Source organism: Mycteria americana, chromosome 10 (genome assembly GCF_035582795.1).
Source record: "Mycteria americana isolate JAX WOST 10 ecotype Jacksonville Zoo and Gardens chromosome 10, USCA_MyAme_1.0, whole genome shotgun sequence".
NCBI lineage: Eukaryota > Metazoa > Chordata > Aves > Ciconiiformes > Ciconiidae > Mycteria > Mycteria americana.
The window spans coordinates 16,781,588-16,802,940 of NC_134374.1; the positions used below are offsets into that span (position 1 = coordinate 16,781,588).

Below are 21,353 nucleotides of genomic sequence, written 5' to 3' on the forward strand. Positions count from 1 at the left end.
TAACGAATGGTTAGAAAAAGAAAAGCAGAGCCTCAGAGCCAGAAGAGGAACAGAGGGACGGTAATGCATTAGCAGCGTGAAACAAAATTCCTCATATTTCATTTGTCAGGATTTGTTCAGGGCTCATGTTCTAAAGATCATTAAAAGGTAAGAGGAGAAGCGATTTAAGTATGTTTGAGCGCAATGAATTGGGCAGGATTCAGAGGTTCCATGAGTGGATGTTCATTCATTTATTTACTGATCCACTGTACATAATTAAGACAGCTTTTTGTCAGTAGAGATCCCCCTTTCTTCCCAAAGGTTTATTAATAAAAAACATTTTTCAATTTAAGTATACAGTATAAACTTTCAGAAAATACTTACCTTAAATATTCCACCATTAAAATGAACTCCTTATAGGCTGCTAGGTAACTTAGATGTATAACTATCACGTAGAAGCCTTCTAAAGCTATGTTATTTTTTTAAAAGGTGCAGAAGAAAGTAAATATTTTCATAACGGTAAAGGCTTAACAAACTGGCAAGTTGGAAAAAAAAATATTCCAGCATGAGCCATGAGCCTGTCCTTAACTAACATCACTGTGAGTTTGTTTTTTGGTTCAAACCACAGTGAGTTAAGGATGGAAAGACTGCCTAACTTTGAAATTCTTGGCTTTAGCCTGTTTTAACACAACCTTACCTTAAACAGAGGTGTTTTGTGTTCCTTGCCACAGTGCAATATTTCTCCGAGTTGTAAGGGAGGGAGACGGCCTTCCGTCACATCCTTTCCTAAGGGACTCACCCTCTGAACAAGGTTGCTCTGGTATGGCCAACAATCCAACATCTTCAGCTTACCTTACATTTTCTGGGCGTTTAGATCCATAAACCTGTGAATTTGAGGGAAGTTCTCGCATACCCACGAGGATATTTGTGACAGGCCCATGTGATTTCTATATTCTTGCTCAGAGGGGTGAGGGGGAAGACCAGTGTCATAAAAGATGTCGTTTTTAGCTTTGCTTGAGTAACTGGCAAAACTTTCATGTATAGGAATGTGAATCACACACACGAATAGGTGACTCATGTGTGAATGGGAAAAATGTCACCCAAACCCAGTTATTTTCTCCTCCCCAGGCCCCAGCAGAACACAGGGGGCAGCCGACCTCACCGGGGAAGAAGGAGGCAGTGAGGGGCAAGAAGGTTCCGCAGCAGCTGGGGCAGGGCTGGTGGAGAGCTGGTCCGGGTGAAAAAACCTCCTGAGGAGGCGAGAAAACCAACCACCCCAAACTGGGACCTGAACCTCCACAGCTGCAATCAGACTTGCCACAGCTGGCTGCCAGGAGCATCCCTGAGATGAGAAGACACCACCTCCTTGTGTCCCAAAAGCAAATAAAACCCATAAAATATCCACTCAATTATTTGCACCCATGTGTCTCTGGGGCGCAGGAGCCGGGGGTGCAGGTGTGGTGGTGACAGGGTGTTTGGGGGTACAAGGGGCTGAGGCCATGTGTCTGGGGGTACAGGCGCTGTGACAGCGTGTCCGGGAGGACAGGACCCTGCCACAGCGCCTGAGGGGGACGGGACGCTGTGACAGCCCCTCAGGGGTCCAGGCCGGTGCGACAGTGCCCGAGGGGCCCGGGGCGCCTCGCAACCTCGCGGGCGGCCTCGTCCCCGAGCCCGGCCCGGGCCAGCGCTGCGGGGCCGCCGGCGCTGAGGTGCCGCCGCCGCCGCCCCTCCCTCCGTCCCGCGGTCCCTGCCCGCCCGGCGCGGGCGGCCCGAGGCGGCCGAGGAGGCGGGGGCAGCTGACGCCGGGACCCGTGCGGCGGCGGCGGCGGCTCCGCCCCGCCAGGCCGGAGCTGAGACGGAAGAAGCCGCCGTCGCCGCCGCACAGCAGCCGCCGCCTCCTGCCGGAGCCCGACATGGCGCTCTGAGCCCAGCCCCGGCCGTGCCGAGAGCCGCCACCCCGCGCGCCTCTCCGGAGGCCCCCGAGCAGCCGCCCCCGCGCCGGGACCGGGGAGGGGGGCATGGGCAGGGCGAGCGGCGCCAGCCGGCAGGGCCGCTGCTAGGAGCCCGGCGGGCATGGGAGAGCGGCGCTAGGGACCCCCTTCCCGCCCGCGTCGCGCAGCTCGGCCCCAGCCCCGCGGCCGCGAGGTGAGCCGGCGGCGGGCGGGGGCTGCCGGCAGGGCGGGCCGCGGGGAGGGAAGGAGGGAGCGCGGCCCGCGCTAAAGCCGCCTCCCCGCCGCTTTGTCCTTCCAGGCCCCGCCGCCGCCGCCCAGGAGCAGGGAGGCCGAGAGAGGGGAGCAGCGGGCGGCGCCCGGCCGCCGCAGCCCGCCATGGCCCACTCGCCCGTGGCGGTGCAAGTGCCCGGCATGCAGGTGAGCTCCGCGCCGCGCCGGCCCCAAAATGGAGGCGACGGGCCCGGGCTCGGCCCCGGCTCCGGAAGCGGCGCTTGCGGCCCCACCGGGCGGAGGCCGCCGCTGGGGCGACGGGTCCGGGGGACCGCGGGTGGGCGAAGCGGGGCAGGCGGCGCGGCCTGGCCGCGCAGGGGCCGCGGGAAGGCCTCGCTCGGCCTAGGGAGGAGCGCGGGCCGGAGCCCTCGCCGCGCGAGGGAGGGGGATGCTCTGAGGTAACGGGAGGCCCTGGAGGGGCCCCGCTCCCTTAGCGTGCCCCGGGGGGGCCGCGTACCTGCAGCCAGCCCCGCGGAGGCGAAGGGTTTCCCCTCTCTCCCTTCCCCCTTTGTTCAGGGCTGGCCGCGCTGCATCCAGAAGCACGTAAGAGCTTCTAAAACTGATTAAAGGCGAAATGAAGTTAATCGTAGGGTGTGTGGGTGTGCAGTAAATGACATATCAGGCTCGCTGGCAAGCGTACCTCCTGGAGGACTTCCCCACCAACATGCGCTTGGCGCTGGGCCTGTAGCGCAGCTTCTCCGGGGACCTTGCGATTCATGGAAAGGTGGTAAACGCGAGGTCCGGTGGTGATACAGCACAGCGGCCAGCTTGCTGTGGGAGCCGTCATCTGTCGGAAACTTACACCTCTCTTCAGCTGAGAATGAGACCTGGTGCCGTTCTATGTGTTTGTGGTATCTGCTTAGAAAATAAACAAGCTCCCGTATAATTGACCTTTCATAGGAAAGGTGGGATACCTCCGGCTCCTTGTTTTACTCTGCTGGGCAGTCTAATGCAAGTTTGGTCAGAGGTCTTTATCAAACGTAGGGGAGCTGAGGACCAAACTCGTTTCAGTGTTGCTTGTCAGACACCGGCAGCCCAGTCAGTCTTTTGAGCTTTCTCTTAACTTGTGGGATAGTCATGTCTGTATAATACTGGTTTTTAGTTCAAATAACATAGAAGCCTTTATGATACATCTCTATGTATGTGAGATGTACAGTTAAGAGTTCAGGAGGTTTCAGAACAGAAAGTTAAAATTTCTCTTGTTCGAATGTCCTCAACACTTTTAGAAAGTGTAGAATTGATACATAAACAGTATTTACGTCTTAAGTTAGGTCAGTTGCAATACCAAGTTTTGGTTTACCTTTCTGATTTCTAATAACTTGCAGGCTTTCTGAAGTCGGTTAAATTTTGGTCATCCACTGACTTTCTGTTCATAGAAGAGGACATAAACCACATCAGACTCCCTGTTCCATTGATATGCCAAGGTTACTGTTGTATTGGTACATCCTTAACAATGGGAAGCTAAAGAAGTTTTTGATAAAGATTTAGAGGCTTTAGCCTGAGCTTCTTTATTTATATCCTCTGTCATTTTTAGTGTGCTTGTATTTGGGAGACTTCTATTTCAAAATCCCAAGTTTATCAATTCCTCATTTTTATATCTGCTTCATGTGTTGCTGTCCTATTTTCCATAGCTGCCCTGTCATCACAAAAGGACCTTGAAATTATTTAAGGTCCTGTTTTCCATTATTAAACCAATAAACTTTATGTAATAGCATACTTAGTTCCACTAGTATTGTTGTTAGTTTAACCCAGACCCCTTAACATGTATCTGTAGGTTTAAAGCATTTTTTTAACTGTTAAATATGTACAGCTGTATAGAATTAAAATTTATTTTCCCTTGGTTACTTTTTTTTATGAAGGCTATTACACAAGTCAATACAAAGAAATATAATTTGGTGCAAAATTATGCTGCTTACTCTTCTTTTAGAAGAGTCATAATACAGTTGGCTTGGTTTGGGTTTTTTTTTGTGGTGTGTTTTTTTTTCTTTTTTTTTTTTTTTTTTCTTTAGAAGAGAGTGGTAGTCTGAAGCATGAGGCTTGCTTCCTTTGTTTTTTAACCTATTTGAACTCTTCAGTCAGGGTCATCCAAGTGATGATAAAAGCATCCCTGCTTCTGTTCAGTGTTAAAAGCAAATGCATGGTGATCAATTGAAGAAGGAATAAACAGTTTCTTCTCTAATGGAAGAAGATCTAATAGTTAAGTTAAAACTGTCACTGTGGGAAAGTGCCTGTAATGTCAAACCCCTTGTTTTGTAGCCTGTGTTGAGGGAAGCATTATATTGAATGTAACTGAATTTGCCAGAGAATGTGTAACAGGTTTGAAGTTTTCAGTTTTATTGTAATCTTATACTTTCAATCCCATTTCATTATACAAAAAAACAGTATCAACAAAAATCCAAAAATAATTTATTATGTAATTCTCATACTCCAAAAAGAAGGCTCTGGAAGTTTATCACCAAAGTGTAACAGAAGCTCTTTTGACTGTTTTAAGATCTTTCATCTTATGAAGAGTCAGGTTCCCTTTTAAAAAAAAATCCAAACATGGAAAATTACAGAAAGTCACAAAGAGTTATTTTTGTGAACTCGGAGTCTGACTTGCAGTACCCTGGCAACAATGGAAGACCCAGAGGTAGTATTATCTGTTGCCCTTATGAGTAGTTACAGAACCATTTGTTTATGTAGTGGTTGCGTTCTGTTTAACCTGTCCTGTGTCCCTAACAAAACCAAATTTTATACCTAACAATTCTTGCCGGTGCAAACAACTTCCTAAACACATTCATTTTCCTCACTCCTTTGGAAAGGCTCCACTTGATCCAGTTGTATGATGTTAACTTACCCAGCTGCCAGACTTCTAAGCCCATTCAATAAAATCAAAGTACTTGGTGAATGTATAAAATGAGTGCTCTGAAGCTGAGCGTGATACCCCGAATTATGGCATTTTACACAGAATCCAAGATGAGAGGGGAAAAAATGAAAGGTTGATGGAGCTATGTGAACACAATTAAGGTGTCCTGCTTACATGAAGCACAGTTTGCAATGAGTTTGAGTGTCAAGTTGGAGTTTTTATTCAGTAATGTCACTATAACTTTGTTCCTTGGGATAAAAATATTCAAACTAGTTCTTAGTCTGGAATGCTTTGAGGTCTCACAGTGAGAAACTTGTCCACTGGCACTGTCTTCAAGGAATCCAGTTGAACTCGTACAGAGTATTTCTGGGTATGGCTTGCAAGAGAGATGTTCGAGCCTACCTGTTTTTCCAATCCAGGGCCTGTACTGAAAACAGAGCTGGAGTGAAGGTGTTGGACACCTTATTAGTAGTCCTACACTACTGCTTTTCTCTTGCCCAGCAGGCAGAACGTATAGTTCAGAGGGTTATGTTCATTTCAAGTAATCAGAAAGTTTAAAGTATGTCAGTCATTTCAGAATGATGCGTTTCTGATGAATTTATGTTATTGGCAGCATCTCATATGGTACTCCGAACCTTAACCAGCCTTTCTTATTTGTAAGCTTACAAATGAGCAACAATAAACCTTTGTAAGGTGGACAGTGAGGAAATCTTGGTCTCTGTCAACACCCTAATTTTTCAAACTATTCTGTAAACTTTAGCAATGGAACATCACTTAAGTAATATTTTTTTTTTTAGCTGGTAGAGTTTTTATGTATAAACTTTCCCTTTTCCTGTTCTGTTTTGTTGTGCAAAATCTTAAGTCTGTGAACTATTCATTCATTAATTGATGGAAATGTTGATTCTTCTCATTTGTGTTTCTTCTTGTCAGTATGCGTGTCTTTGGAACCTGGTTTGGGGCTTTATTTCTCTCTATCTCTACTATCCTACTCATCTAAACACTTTTTGTTTCCTTTCTCATGGCTTTGTTGATACCTCCTGATCCTGTATGGCAGTAGTCTTGAGTGCAGCCAGAAAAGTTGTTTAGACCTGACCTCCATCTGTTTTTATTGGCATTCAGACTATCTTGTAATAAAGAGCCTAACTTCCTCTAAAAGCAGAGCAGCCAGAAGCATGTGACCTGTCAGCCGGTGAACTCTGATTCACGATTGAAGGATTGCTTGATTAAATACAAATTTGGATGTAGAGGTGAGCTTTGCTCTCCGTGCTGTCAGTTAACAGACTGGCTGTAGGGTGCTGCTCGCTGAACAACCTCAGCCTGGCAGCTGGAGAGTCTCTCCCTGCAGCATGCTCAGAGGTGGATCAGTTAATGTCTACTTATTGGATGGGTATAGAAAAATGAAAGGAGAGGTAACATTTAATTTTGGAAGTGGTCTTTTTCATAGACCAAGAAAAAATAAATTTTCTCTTAAGTTATTGCACCTGTAGAAATGGGCTCTTTGTATGGTGCCGAAAGCTAGTCTGGAAGTGTGTCAGACTTCATTATGCATTGTAGTTACAAGAATATGACTTCCGTTAAGAGCAAGCAGTCTATTACTGTCAAATGCTTAAATGTTTAGAGGGTGGGCATTAGAGGAACTTAAACCTTTGAAGAAAGATCCATTCAAGGATCTGTTAATTTATTCCTCTCCTAGGAACTGAGCTGTATCCAGATGCTTCTACAGTGAGTTTGAAAAGGCTTTAAACTTTTATTATTTAGAGACATGACTGACTTAAAGGAAACTCGAAAGTCTAGCACTTGCAGACCGCCAGGAGACTTCCACAGTGCCTAGAAAACAGGGGTTTCTTAGGAGTAAGCTAGGATGGACTCCAGTGTTTTGGTGATGAATACCTTGTCCAATTTCAGTTCCGTGATTTGTACTTTGAGCCACAGTGCAGGCAGACTGCAGGGAGATAGTATTTTAAGACCTGTGGAGAACATGCCTTTTTGCTACTTGAAGCAGATATGCGTTAAAATATCTGTGGAATTCAGCACTGCAGTTGTTCCTTTCCTGGTCGTGCTTGATGTATAAGCTGTATCATGCCTAATAGTAGTCTGCTAACTCAGTTCAGGCTTTATTAGCTGAACTTGGTTCTTCCATCTTGTGCATTGTGATGTTATTCTGATGACAAAGAAAAGTAGGGCTCAGTCATACTTGTACTGTCTTACTGTTATCAAAGAAGGAGGATAAAGCTAGCTCTGGAAAGTGTTTGATACATGGGAGCTGTGTAGGTGTATAATCAGCTGGAATTCAGCAGATGTTTTTATCAGGCTTAGAAGAAAAAATCCACAGCAGTGTTTTACTAGTAGTTTTTGTGCAGATTTTACAGTTTTATACATGCATTAAGTGCACTGACCTGGAATTCAGAGGCAAATCTGAAGCTGCAGAGAGTACATAAAACAAACTCAACTCGTCTCACCTTAATCTCTCTGCTGTTCTGTACCATCATATGCTCTCAGTTTTGGGCAGAGGATCATTTGCCTCTGAAAGGTAAAAACATTACATTACATCTGAAATCAGACTTTTAACTTTTAAAAATATAAAATTGTTACTTTATTCTGTAGCATTTTTTTTTCTGTTGAGTTTAACATTGAAAAGATTCACACTGGCTGTTTTTGAACTCCAGTGTCTTACTGTCATGCTTTACAAGTCCTGATGAAAGTTTTCTTTTTTTTTTTTCTCCTCTTCCTCAAAAAGGAGAATATATAGCAAGTAGTAGCGTAGTAATACATTGCAATTTGTTGTTAAAAAAAAAAGAAAAAAGAAAATTCTTTAGATGCTTATTTTGAGGGGAGGATTGTTTCTTTATATACAGTAACTTTGTGGCACACCATGAAGAGTATATTTGACTGTGCTTCTGCAGCAGTATTTGTCATAGGAGACCTATGAAATGTCTTTGTAAAGATAGGTAAGCCTGTTATCCTAAGTTTTCATTGTTTTCAGTTGTCTCCAAAAGTGAAAGGATGGATTTTAAACCTGTTAGTAAAAGTAGCACTTGTTTGCTCTTTGGTGATTACCTTCAGGTTTAAGAAAGAGTCACCAACTCTGAAGAGTGATAAGAGACTATTGTTTTGTCTTTCATTTATTCTTAGGGACTGAGTTTAATAATTGATGGACACTTGAAGAGTTCAGGGATGGGAATGAACAGTACAAAGTTGGTTTTGAAATTCTTCTGTAACAAATAATTTTCTGACATGCTGTAATTAGTGGCTACATCTATGTTGTCTTTGCAGAAATAAAGAGTTGGTGAGGTATCTATTGTGTCAGGAACAACTGTTCCAAATCCTGCTATTTCGTTCTAACTTCTAATAACTGAAAATAAAATTCCTTCCTAATACTGCCTCACCAGTTTTTACTCTATTTAGAGAACTGTCATTTGTTCTTTAAATTTAAACTTCTAGCAGTTCTTCTAGAACAAGTCTGTTCTGCTGATTAGATGAGGATCACTGAGCACACTTCTTAGCTCTGAAGGAGAGACTTAAATCTCATGGGAAGGGTGCCCATCTAGTGATACTCACTGAAATCCATTCTGCCAGAGGGATTGCTAGCCAAATAAATCTCGCAAAAAGAACTCAATCAGAGAAACTGTTAATAGAAGGACTGACAAGGTAACAGTAGCTTGCTGGTCTCATTCTTCCTCGTATCTTGTGCATGTGGTTTTGCAGAGATAGGCTATATTGATTAGATCCATAGCTTAGGAAAGAGCACGGCTTCAGCTTAGATCTTTCTTTATGAAGAAAGCTTTGAAGAACTGTGTAGTTGACTCTCAGAAGTGTGAAGCCAAGTTAGTCTTGCCAAAATCTGTATTTGAATGGTCTTGATTGAGGCAGCGTATCTGGAAAAGCTTTGTGGCATGATCTGTCCTGGATCTGCGTGAATTCTATATGCACTGATGAAGGAGAACAAGGAATGAGAAATGTCAGTTATCTGCAGGTTTCACACTTGAGCTGTGTGTGGAAGGGGGAGCCTAAGACCCCAGGGTGGCTTCACTGTTTTCATGAACCAGAAGTCAAGAGCCATCTGTTCAGTCTTGAAGAATGTGGGGATTTTTTTCTGTTTCCCCCCTGCTCCCCGACCTTTTGCAGGCTTTCCTTTCAACTGAATACTGTTACAAGTTCTGAGTATTTGAAATAATGTTGACTGGGGAGGATCAGAGGGTGTCTATGCTTTGCTAGATGTCAAGTTGTACTTCAGTGCAGGCTTCTGTGTTGGGAGCTGAATGCAGAATAATAAAAACGCTGTGCAGCTTGAAATGATCATGAGTGTTATAAAGTGCCTAAATGTAAAACACTGAATGAAAAAGATTGAACTTCTGCTGATGTAAATACATTAAAAGCATATAGAGAACTATGCATGGAGCAAGATGAGCTTGCTGTTGATCTCTCACCTAGGAAGGTGTCATCTGGCAACCGGTCATAGCAAGAACATTTTTACATTCTTGCACAGCTTTATTCCAGCCTAGTTGGCAAGAAGAATCTGAATTTTTTTTCAGGGTGTTTCTCTTCCTCCCCTCCCCCTTTCCCTTGCCTTTTATGTAATGAGATGCTTTGCGATGCTATGAATGAGCTGCAAAGTAATTGAAAAAGGAGTTTCCTGAAACGGGCAGGTTGGTTCTGGCAGGGTAGGTTTCTTGCTTCCTTTGTAGCTCATTTTGGAGTTGTATTTCTGGTTTTTCATTGTGTGCTTCTTGTAGCTTCAGGTCCAGTATGATTGATATGATCAAGGGCCAGTATTCAAGAGGAGAGTACAGCTTTCAAGCTTGTGGTCTTCTAGCCTTGGGGAGAGAACAGAAATCTAGGATTCTAGTAGACTGGTGTGTTTGCCTTCTTTCTCAAAATGGTCCCTACCAAAGCTGAAGGAATGGTGTGATAGCCTCTAACCGTGGGTTTGCACTTGGGGTTCGTTGCAGGCAGTGATTATGCCTGTAGAGTTATCTGTGGTAAATAAACCTGTGGCCTGCTCTTTAACCCACATTGTGTTTTGGAGCCATCCTTTTTCAACCACTGTTTTTCTGCCTTGCTTTAATTTTGTTTAGCCTGAAAATAAGTAATGACTACTTCAGTAGAGAGATTTAACAAAGATACTTATGTGTGTGTTAAACTTGAGGTCTTGTTGCTGCTTTCTAGTTTATAAACTGGCAAGTTAAAAAGCTGGATTTTGTTGTTATTTTTGTTCTATCTGGATTATAGTACGAGTTTAATCTTATTTACAGGAGGAAAATCTGTGTATCAAGTTCTAACTTGCACAGAAAAAAATGCTAAAATTGCTTCTAAGATAGAGCAGTGAGGAGGCCTGTAAAACTTATGTAGCAGTTGCCATTTAGCTGTAGAAACCGAACCTCTAAATATTAGGAAAATAGTCCAAATGCCGTAATGATATAGTTTATTGCTGGCAGAGTTTTGATGTAGTTGTTCCTTTAAATGGGTGTGGCAAAAATAAAAAAAATGTGTTTGTGTACTGATAAGCAGGCTGCTTGCTGAAAGCAGGCTGCAGCCCATAAATGGTTATTTTTCCATATTCCTATTAGACGTAGCTTTTGTAATCTCTCTGCAGATTAGGTTTTTCAAAGCAGTTCATCAAATGGAGAGATTACAAATGTTCTTCAGCAATGAGAAATGTCAGTAGTCCTATGTCTTCTGACTTCTAATTCAGGTGTACAGGCAGTTAGTTCATTGAGGTGGGTTAATTACCCATTCAGCAGTCACTTGTCCTGCACTGTTCAACAAAGGAGATTAAGTTTGTTCTGAAAGATCAGCTTGTTGAACTCTAATAAATGCAGAATGGAGTTTGAACACTTTGGGATACCAGAACCTGTTGATTTCTTGGACTGACTTCTGTCTTCATCTAAGGATGTCCATCCTTCCTAGCTATAGAGCGTTCAGTCACTTAGGTCTTTACTATGATTTGAAAAAGGCATAGCCACATAATGTGTGCCCACCTCCTTCCTTAATTCCTCTGACTCTTTTGGTAGGCCATGCTCCTCAGAGATGTGAGCAGACTGAAGGATATGCAGCTTTACACAGTGGTTTGAGGAGTTTTTTAAAGATACTAGGTGGTTAAAAGGTATTGATATATGGAATGGAAGCTAAGTGGGACTCCATTTGAAATGTAAGGATATTCAGTTACACAGAAGCTCACTGGCATGAAAAGTTTCTCTTTGTGTTTCCTTTCCTCAATGCAGAATACTCTTCATAAATAATTGGTGTAAATTTTTTTAATTGCCTGTGTCAAAGAGCTAATCTTTGGGAGATGTGTTGTTATTCTTTCTTTTTGCTCATTTATGCTGTTTCCTAAGCTTCTTCATGTTGTGTTACCAAAGTGAAAGAATAGCTAAGAATAGAGGAAGTGAGTTCAGTGGTTTCCATTTTCAGCACAACATACGATTGACAGCTTGCATCTGCCACAGGTCAGAGATGGTTGGAAGATGAAGGTGATTCCTTAAAAGTCTGAGAATGGGTGGGTTTGAATGCTGATTTTAAAGTTTTGATAGTCATGAATTTTCAAGCAGCTCCCCTTATGGCTGACCTGACAAAAACAAAGCCACATGGGTTTTTTGCTTGCTTATTTTTTGCTTTTGTTTTACATTGAAGTTCTCCGGGTTCTTACTAAAAATTGTAATAAGTCTTGGCCTTGTCAGATAAGGGAGGTGTTTCATAAAGGTGTAACAGAGGTCAGGTCCCATTTAAGGACAGCAAAGCTCAGATCTAGTTTTTGCTACCTACCGTGTAGAAAAAGCTTGATAATGTAAAAGTTTGATACTCTACAAAATCAAACTGTTCTGTTGTTAAAATAATTTTTGTCTTCAGTATGTATCATACAGTTCCAGTAAATACAATGAAGTATTTGAACAGGACTGCAGGGTAGCATGAGTTTAGTTACATGCAAAAGTCTCTGAGAAGCAAGAGTGTGTATGCAAGATGGAGAAAAAAGATGTCTACAGGTTCCACCCTTGTTTTGAATATCTACAGGTTCATTTTTTTCTGATTCTTTATAAGTAATAATGGATCTGCACCTGTGCCTTCATTAACTTCAAACTATTTAAATTTTTATATATATACCCCCACACATGCCTATGGCACTGTTTGTGTGAGTAACTTTAATTGTAATAGGATTTTAAAACAAAATTGGCAGGGAGAGGTGGGGAGGAGCTCCAGGAATTAAAATCTATCACTACCTGTGGTGGTTTTATTGTAAAGAAGTAAAATATTCCTTATGCAGGTAAAATATGGTAATATATATAATGTATGGGATTATATATTGTTATATAATAGAATATGTATGGTGTATAATTAATGTGTATATATAATATATGAAACTACATGCAGATAGTGTATGGAAAGAAATTCAATTAAGATGAATGTATCTGTTGATTAAGACATTATTCTAAGAAGTCCCATAGCCTATCAGGTTTACCAATCTTTTTCCCCCTCTTAATTTCAATTTTTTGGGGGGTCTGAACAGAATAAAAACTTAGAGGTCCTTTATTATCTGAGAATAGATAAATGTCTATGAATGGACTGGTTACCTATGATTTCAATGTGCTCAACCCAGATGCAGTATTTTGTAAGAGTCAGGTAAATGCTGAGAATAGATTAAATGTCTTAACTTTTAATCTGTTTTTCTTTTATTGACTTTCAAGTGTCTTTTTTACTTATGGTATTTCAGGTATTCATTTTTAAGACAATAAAAGGTATCTTGGAGATTTTACAGGTAATAAACTAGGCCGGATAATTGCTATTTAATTTTATTGTTAGCCATAATTCAGACAGTGCAGACAGTGGGACTTAAGAGAAATGGTGCAGTGCATGCTGGCTTCAGCAACGAAGTTGGCATACGTTTCTGTTCTGGCATTTTAATGCTAATGTAACTGTGAGGCTGCACAACAAATTAATTACTGGGGTGGTTTTTTGATGGTGGGTTGTTTTTGGTTTGGTTTTCAATATTTTGCCATAACATAAAGCCTTCTTTTCCTCGACCTTTCTGTAAGATAGCTCTTTTCCTTATTGTTTACCTTTGACTTCTCCCTGGCTATGAAGATCAGGTTTTTATTTTAGTGAGCAATTGCTTGAAATGATGGTCTTTTATACACACAGGTAATTCTGATGGCTTCCAAAGATAAGAGTATGTGTTAGGGTGCCATAGTAGCGGATACTTGAAAAACACATGAGTAGACACCCTAGTCTTCTCTTACCAACCTTTTATAAAATCTTTTGAGTTAATTATTGCATCTAATGCGTATTTGAGTAATGTCTCCCAATGTAGGTGAGCTATTCTGTAGTACTGCTACAATTTTAAGGGAACTTCTGTTCCAAATAAAGCCTGGGAGGCACTTGAAAATCCATATAGTATAACAGCATTTTTTCTGGGTCAGGGTTTAGAAGTACTGTTAAAACAACAGGATACATGTTCTCACATTGACAGACTACTTAGAAGAAATCTCACAAGACTCTGTTAAATTATTTGGGAGACCTAGAGGATCCTGCTTTTGATTTTGTTAGATACAAGGCGTTAGCTCAGTCTTTGTCCAAGATTCTTTGAAGCTTTAGCTTTTCATCCAGTTGTACTCAGTACTCATTAATGAAATTCATTAATGAATCTTCTTAGAAGACCTGTTTCTGTAAAAGAGCTGTCCTGCACTGGCAGATCCTGAAGCAGTCTAACATAGATACTGTTTCTTCCAATTTGGTGTATGTCATTAGATACCTGTATAACCTTGGAAGTTAGATAGTCAGTGTGCTTTAACTTTGTTTCAAAGGAATAATGCAGAATTTAGAGAACAGGTACGTGAAAGGGTCAGAGGTGGGAAGGTGAGTCAGCCAGTCAGTCTTGTAGCAGAATGCAGCCAGGACATTGCTGCATACCTGTGTTTATCGGAATAAAAAGAAAATGCCTGTATAAGCTGTATTGGCAGAATACTCAATGCAACTACTGCAGGTATGCTGGCAAAAGTTACGCTATAGTGCTTTTTATTTGGAGCTTCTTGAGCAGGCAGTTGGACTACATGACCTCCTGATGTCCCTTGCAAGCCGAATTATGCTATGATTCTGTGACTCTGTATGTGTACATACATATGTGTAAAACATATACAGTAATGACACATGGTTGGATAAGAGGAGGAGAGATTTTACTGAACACTAGCACAGGCTGTATAGTTGTGCTGGACTGGTGAAATGGTGGACTTTCTAAGCTATGCAGAGGGCTTGTATTGTCATGCTCGTGCTGGTACTGTTGCTCATGCTGACGAGATTGAAGCTGGCATGCGAATGTGCCTGTTCTTGTCATACTTGTTGCTGCTTTTGTCTGTGGAAACGGGCTTAGGGAGGGGAAGAGCAATAGATTCTCTTCCTGATTTGTCCACTTAAAGGTGTTACCTTCAGAGAGGTGATGATGGAGTCCATACACTGTCTATTGTATTGTTACCATCTGCTGCCCAACAGCCATGAATCCCCATAGAAACCAGTATTTATTTTTAAAAAAACCCCAACAATTATTCATGCAGGCTGCTTTCAAAACTTCTAAACCTTTTTCCCGTTGAATGAAACATCTGTGAAAGAACAGGGAATAACATTTGGCTGTTTTGCTCAGGAGTGTTAATAGTGTTAGGAATCTTAATTTCTACCATACTAGAAGCTTATCTGGCAGCAGTGCTGCAAAAATTTATTGGTATATATTGGGGGTGTGTATACACACATACACACTTTTATTTATATAAAATATATCTCCATCCTTTTCTATACCAGCAGAAGGAGGATAGTCATTACTGCATTATATAAATTTACCTTTGTTTAAAAAGTAGTCTTTTAAAGTGTGGTGTTTTGGGTTTTTTTATTAGTTGTAGAAAAACATTCCTGTAGAACCATAGTCTGAAAGACAAGGAAATTAAGAAAGGTAAAAGCAAATCTGTTTCAAAATGCAGTCTTTGTTCTAAGGCCATATTTTAAGTTATGTAGTGTTCTAAGTGTGAAGCCTTTCCAAAGGACGTTATCTCAATATTAGCCATAGTTGGTCAGAAATATTTGCCCTTATCCTGGAGTGTCCTACAGTTCCTTGTCAGCCTTGGTAAATAACAGAAGCTGGAAAGCTGACTTGGCTTGCTGTGAGAGGATTTTCTCAGAATAGAAAGATGTGACTTTCTCCTTTAGTAGTCCCACACAGTTTGTTCTCCTCTGATGCCCCGCTGTTCCACCTCTCCCTTCCAGGGATGTACATGGAGTTCTGCGGTGTCGGGAAGTCCAGCCATGCCCGATCTCTCCCTGTACTCCAGCACTCCCACATAATGGCGTTAGGAGTTGTTGGAAGTTAAAATAACCTTTAAAGCTCTGATTCACCTGAAGTAGCTTGGGGGAGAGAGTTTGGAGGCCTGGCTTTTTTTGTTGCTGACCGTTAAGTGGGTGTATAGGATTGAGTGATGTGCATTTCCACTGAGGAGCCCAGAGGAATTTTCTGCTTAAGGTTTCTCCCCAAGCAAAACCCAAGTGTTACCCTTTGAGTTCATCAAATGTTTGCGAAGTGTTTGACTATATTTGTGATTAAATTGCTTTTCTTTTATCTGTCTGGAATTGTTAACAGGTTTCATCTCAAATCAACAATAGCTATTAGTTAGCAAGAATGATTCCTGGATTCCCAGGCTCCAAGCATGTCTCAAAATGAAGCTAGTTTTTCTGAAGATGAGTATTTTAGAGTTAATGGAAAGTTTTGCCAATCCTCTCTTAACTCTGTTGTTTCTTGGAGGGTGTGTGTGCATGTTTATTGTAAATGGAGAAATATCAGTTAGTAATTCCATATTGAACCTAATGTTGTAGTTTAGGAACACATTAGGTTGCTAGCTAAATGACAATTCTGCAGCTTTTTCTAGCAGCAGGGTAAGGCTAGGCGGCAGTTGCTGCTGCTTTTGCCACACGTGTCCCTACAATTTTTTTTTAAACACATCTGAAAATAGATTTTAAATTCAGATTTTTAAATTTTTATTTTTCTTTTTTAGGCTTAATGCTGAAAAGATGGCAGGAGCTGATGCAGTAGTGTATGGCAATATGGCTATCTTTGGGCAGTTTGAAGATTTACTGGGGGTTTTTTTGTCTAACTAAAAGCTTTATGAGCACCTGAGGCCTACAATCTTTTCCTTTACCAGATCAAAATAGTACTCATCCTGTCTTTTTTCATTTGCTTTGATTATGTATTGCTCATCTTTAAGTCTTTCACTGGATCTATCAACAGAAGAAAATACAAAATTTTTTGCTTAATTATGTCTCTGAAGGTGGTGTGGTTTTTTGTTTTGCTTTTTTGTTTTGGTTTTAATGGAGCAGAGTAGCAATGAGCTCATTGTAGACAAAAGGGAAATTCCTCATTCTTCTTGCTGCTCAGGAACAGCAGTGTATCTTGTATATTTGCAAAATCTAAAAATCTAACTCCACAGATCAGCATGAATCTGCCATACTACTTCATGTTCCCTCTTGTGATAGCACAAATGACAGCTTGGTACATATAAGCAGTGAACCAGTTCCGCTGAAAATAAACCTGACAAATCATATGGCTAACTCTTAGCTAAATCTGTTCCCTGATTCATCTCACTGTATTGTGGAATAAATTCTGGTTCTGGTAGAAGGGAAGAAGCGACAGTAAGGGCCCAGTAAAGAAATGAGATTGTCCGTTTTGGCCTAGGTTCAAGCAGTACTGTATTTTTTTCCCAGTATAGATTTTCACATCCATTTGCAAGAACACTGGTGTAAAGATGTTTTCTGGAGTTTCATGTTGATACTTGAGTATTTTGCTATGTAGAGTAATCTGTGCCTTGGGTTGAATGTCTGCTTTTGCCAAAACTGTTACTTCTTTTGCTGGTTCTGAGTTTTGGAGTGCGAGAAAGATCTAAAGCAAAGCATCTCTTTCATATTTCAGATGTTGCTGTTGAATCGGGGGGCTTTTTTGGGCCGATGTTTCTTGTTCAAAGATTGATTTGTGCAATGAATTGCGCAGTTCTGACAGCGGTAATATATTTAATTCTGTTGTTCTGCAAAGTGTGGGCTGTTCCATTAATACGTCTGTCTTGCGTCCTAAAAACACCTTTCTGCAGACTTTCTTACTGTGGTCTAAAGATTTGTGTTCTTAAACTATGGAGCAAGTCGTCTGTATCCTTCAGAAGTCACTGCTGTGGTTTCTGGATACACAAGGTTCTCTAAGCAGCCATGTAGTATGCTTTATCTTGAAGGGAAAATGAGAATTTGCTTCCTTTTTGTTTTCTTCGTGACTACTTGAATGGAGCTGAGAAATTTAAAAGCTTGGTATAATAACCAGTCTGCTGAACTTAGAGTAGTGAATCAACAGAGACTCTAAGCCAGGTGTCCTCAGCAGTGCTATGCTGCCTGGTGCTCTGCTCCCCTTTTTAAGGCATGCTTGGGTGATACCAGCCAGTTCTGATCAGTACCCCAGTTTCAGTACTCTGCTCCAGCCTTCTTATTCCTTCTTCAAACACCTCTCAGTCCCTTTTGCTCTACTTACTGTCGGTAGTTTTAGCTGCCCTGAAGAGGCCTGATCTTATCAGATCTCAGAATCTGCTGGTGACTACTGGGTAGTGCAATCCTCTCACAACTGGCTGCATGCTGTATTACTTGATAGGATGCTTTGTCTGCCCAAGGCTGTTGGCCAGGTAGAAAGCCCAGCCTTTTCTGTGTGGGTCGTGGTGTTAGTGCTTCTGTGACAGTAATTGCATTCCCCAGTTGTCTGAATTACTGCACAAATAGGATTAATATTAAGAACAGCTCTATTCTTTCATTTTAAAGGGTTGTTATGTGGGGAAGTGAAATGAGGTTTATACCTGACTCCCTTCCTGGTGAGGCTCATTTACCTTTGACGTAATTGCGTAATGTTATGTTCTGTAACTAATAGCTGAATTAGAAGTTAGTGTGCCGGAAATAAATGTATCTGATGCGAGCCTTCTAGTGATGATAAATCTGGATGATGTGCTTCTTGGGAAGTAATGAGGGCTAATAACTTGGAAGTAAATTAAGTAACTCGTATCTTTTTTTTTTCCTTCTTTTTTTCTTTTTTCTAGAACCATAGAGCAGACCCAGAAGAACTATTCACAAAACTGGAACGCATTGGGAAAGGCTCCTTTGGTGAAGTCTTTAAAGGAATTGATAATCGGACACAGCAAGTGGTTGCTATAAAAATCATAGACCTTGAGGAAGCAGAAGATGAAATAGAAGATATACAGCAAGAGATAACTGTTTTAAGTCAGTGTGATAGTCCTTATGTAACAAAATACTATGGATCATATTTAAAGGTAACGTATTGCACAAAGATTTGCTAGCACCCAGTTGTTTTGAATGCCGCTAGGAAAAACTTCTAAAATTGAGGAAGAGTTATCATGCCAACTTGACCTTTTTTTAGCAGGTTTTTGTTTTTCTTTGAACAGAGCTTTTCACTTTGTTTTGCTCCTTTTGCTGTTTGCTCTTTGAGGCTGAAATTTGCACAAAATGGCTGGAGAATGAACAGAGTTGAGAGAGGATTCCTCTTGCCATTGCTATTGCTTTTGGACCTTGGTTTTCTCTCCTCCCTCCACAATCCCTGGCACAATTTTGTGGCCTTTCTGGGGAAGAAAAAAATACCTTCATAGCTATAGAAACAAAAACCTTTCTCTGATATGGAAAGAAACCCTGGACCATGTAGAGATCTGTTGGTAATCATGCAGCATAGTAGGCCTGAGACAAAGTAAAACTGACATCTGTGTGTAACCGCTGTGTGAAATGTTATCTAAGGCATAATTTAAAAACAAACAAACAAAAATGAAAACCTACAGAAATCCAAAATGTTGAGTAAGTCTTTTAAACTTGCAAAACTGTCCAGGTATAATCACCTTAAATATTGCTTAAATGATCTGCAGTACATGCATGTTTTAGATGACTTTTAAAAAAACTTAAACCATTTAATAAAAGTGTTAACCACAGTTAGAACTATCTTAAATGTCTGGGGTTTTTTGTTTGCTTGCATTTGGTTTTTTTGTTGGGTTTTTTTGTGTTTTTTTTGTTTTGTTTTGTTTTTTTGGTTGTTTGCTTGGGTTTCAGGGGGGTTTGGGCAGTTGTGGGTTTTATTTCCTCCCCAGGCATTTCTGGCTCCTTAAGGTATAGTGGGGTTTTTGACATTATTCTAAAGACAGATCTCTGAGAAACATTCCTGTGTCACACTTGTGCTGTGTCTTTCAGTGATAATGTAAAAGTATTTGCAGTATTTAGTAGTGTTCTTTGTAGATTTAGCTTTTTTCCTCTTTAAATTGCCAAAGTATTCAATTTTTAGTATTTTAGTGCTGAGTGGGTCATTTAATTTTCTGTACTCCAGATACTAAATTCTCATTTTGACCAAGATAAGACAGCTATGGTGGCTTTGCTCTTTACTTAGTTACTCAGCATTCTGTGGGTTCTTCATGCTGAAGTGAACATACAAGTTGTCACTGATGTCCCGTCTTTCCTTCTCTTTACTGGGCTCAATCAGTGGCATTTTTGTTTTGTTTGTTATTAAGTGATAGAGCTCTGAGATGTAGTAGAATTTACTTTCCCGCATCATAGTATATTAGAACAAGCTGGTTCTTCTCATGATAACTTTGAATTTAGCTAGCAATGTTCCCCTGGAGCAGTTCACAAATGGTACTGCAGATCCAGACATGATCAGTCTTTTTTACAATCCTTTATTTTCTGTGATGAACTGAGTCCTAAATATTATCCTCCTGGGTATCCATCATTTTAACTTTATGTTGTAAAAGCCCAGTTGTTTGCCCTGAAGTACAAACAGGTCAAGGTAAATCTTGGAAAGTGTTTTTGCTTGGAAGTGGTTTTGCTTGGAAAAGTGTTTTGTTAAATTTCAGAATTAAACAGCAATTTCAGCAGTTGTAAATGGGGAAATGAAACCTTGATTTGGTGGAGGTTTGTTTTTTGGGTTTTGTTGTTGTTGTTGTTTTGTTTTTGTTTGGTTTGGGGTTTTTTTTTTTGAGGGGTGGTGGGTGGAAAAAGTAATGGATTGAATAGGGAAAGAAAATAGTCTTTTCATTATTTACAGCAACATAGGTACTGAAAGAAAAAGGGTATTCCAAATCTGCCTAAGTACCTGTGCATCACAGCAGTTTGTCTTTGGCCTTGTTATGCAAGTCTTTCGCTTTTTACCCCTTTTCTTAGATATGTAAGTATAGCTATTCTATCAGTGCTATAACACTTTCAACTTCTGGTTAGGGTTTTTTACTTTTTAAAAATTCCTGGCAAATACAGGATCATGTTAATGCTGCAGTACTTTCCTCACCACTGTTTGCGTTCTTTCCATTTCTATTCTAAATGGATAAAATCTGAAAGATTAATGCTGATTTCCTGTTTACTTTTCACACTTCTAATATTTTGGGTGAAGGAATATTTCTGTGTGTAGAGCTTGGGGAGTTGTTTGTGGAATTTTGGTTACTTTCCCATTCCTTTAAGAAATTCCTCTTTTAAAAAAAAAAAACAAACAAAAAACAAAACACTCTAAAAAATGGTTCACAGGAATGTTTTTGATCCCAGAGTAGCATGATAGGTAATTCTACTGCTTGCTGTTCCCCAAGTAAGTGAATAAAAATGTCCACAAATAAATGAGTACTTTTAGTTCTGTAATTAGAAATAAATAAACAAAATGACTGTTTAAGTAGTATCTTGGCTCTAAATTTTTCTTGGGCTAGATTTATACTTGGTTACTAATACTAGATCTTTCAGCTTGAGATTCCTCAGGGGAAAGAGTGTATTAGCTTTGTTAAACGTGCAAAGAATCTTTTATGCTGCCTTTTCATTTTAGTAATAACAGGTATTTTGAGAGTTGTATCTGTCTTGTCTTTACTTAATTGCTACAGCTTTTAACTTTTTATTAGCTATTACTCTGAGAATGGCTGTCAGCCTAAGTATTTAGCTGTGTAGTACTTCATTCACAATTTAATTTCTCTATATACTGTAGACATCTCTTGGAAACAGTGCAGTAGGTACAGTTGTATACCAAATGACTTCATAATTAAAGGTTAAAGAACATTGAGGCTAAATTCTGAAAATTAAGACATCTTGTTTCTTACAAAGCAAAATCCTAGGCTGCAGAGATTAATAGCGGTTTGCTATGGATATGACTGGTACAAAGATCACATTCAAAGTGGTCTCATAGGCTTGTTGGTGAATACTTAGTTTTATATATAAAGATGACTGAAAATATTCCTAGAAATATGTTTTAAGGTGGTGGTTAAAAAGAGCATAAACATACAATAAATAGAAGGTATTTC

General features: G+C 40.6%; 1 protein-coding gene across 1 annotated transcript in view; it reads left to right on the top strand.

Moving 5' to 3' along the window:
* Positions 1-1,814: 1,814 nt before the first annotated feature.
* STK26 (serine/threonine kinase 26) overlaps positions 1,815-21,353 on the top strand; it is a 33,271-nt gene continuing 13,732 nt past the window's right edge. The window contains exons 1-3 of the mRNA XM_075512710.1: positions 1,815-2,124; positions 2,230-2,348; positions 18,132-18,362. Coding sequence (XP_075368825.1) covers positions 2,307-2,348; positions 18,132-18,362 — 273 coding nt within the window. The 5' untranslated portion in view covers positions 1,815-2,124; positions 2,230-2,306. The remainder of the gene's footprint in view (positions 2,125-2,229; positions 2,349-18,131; positions 18,363-21,353) is intronic.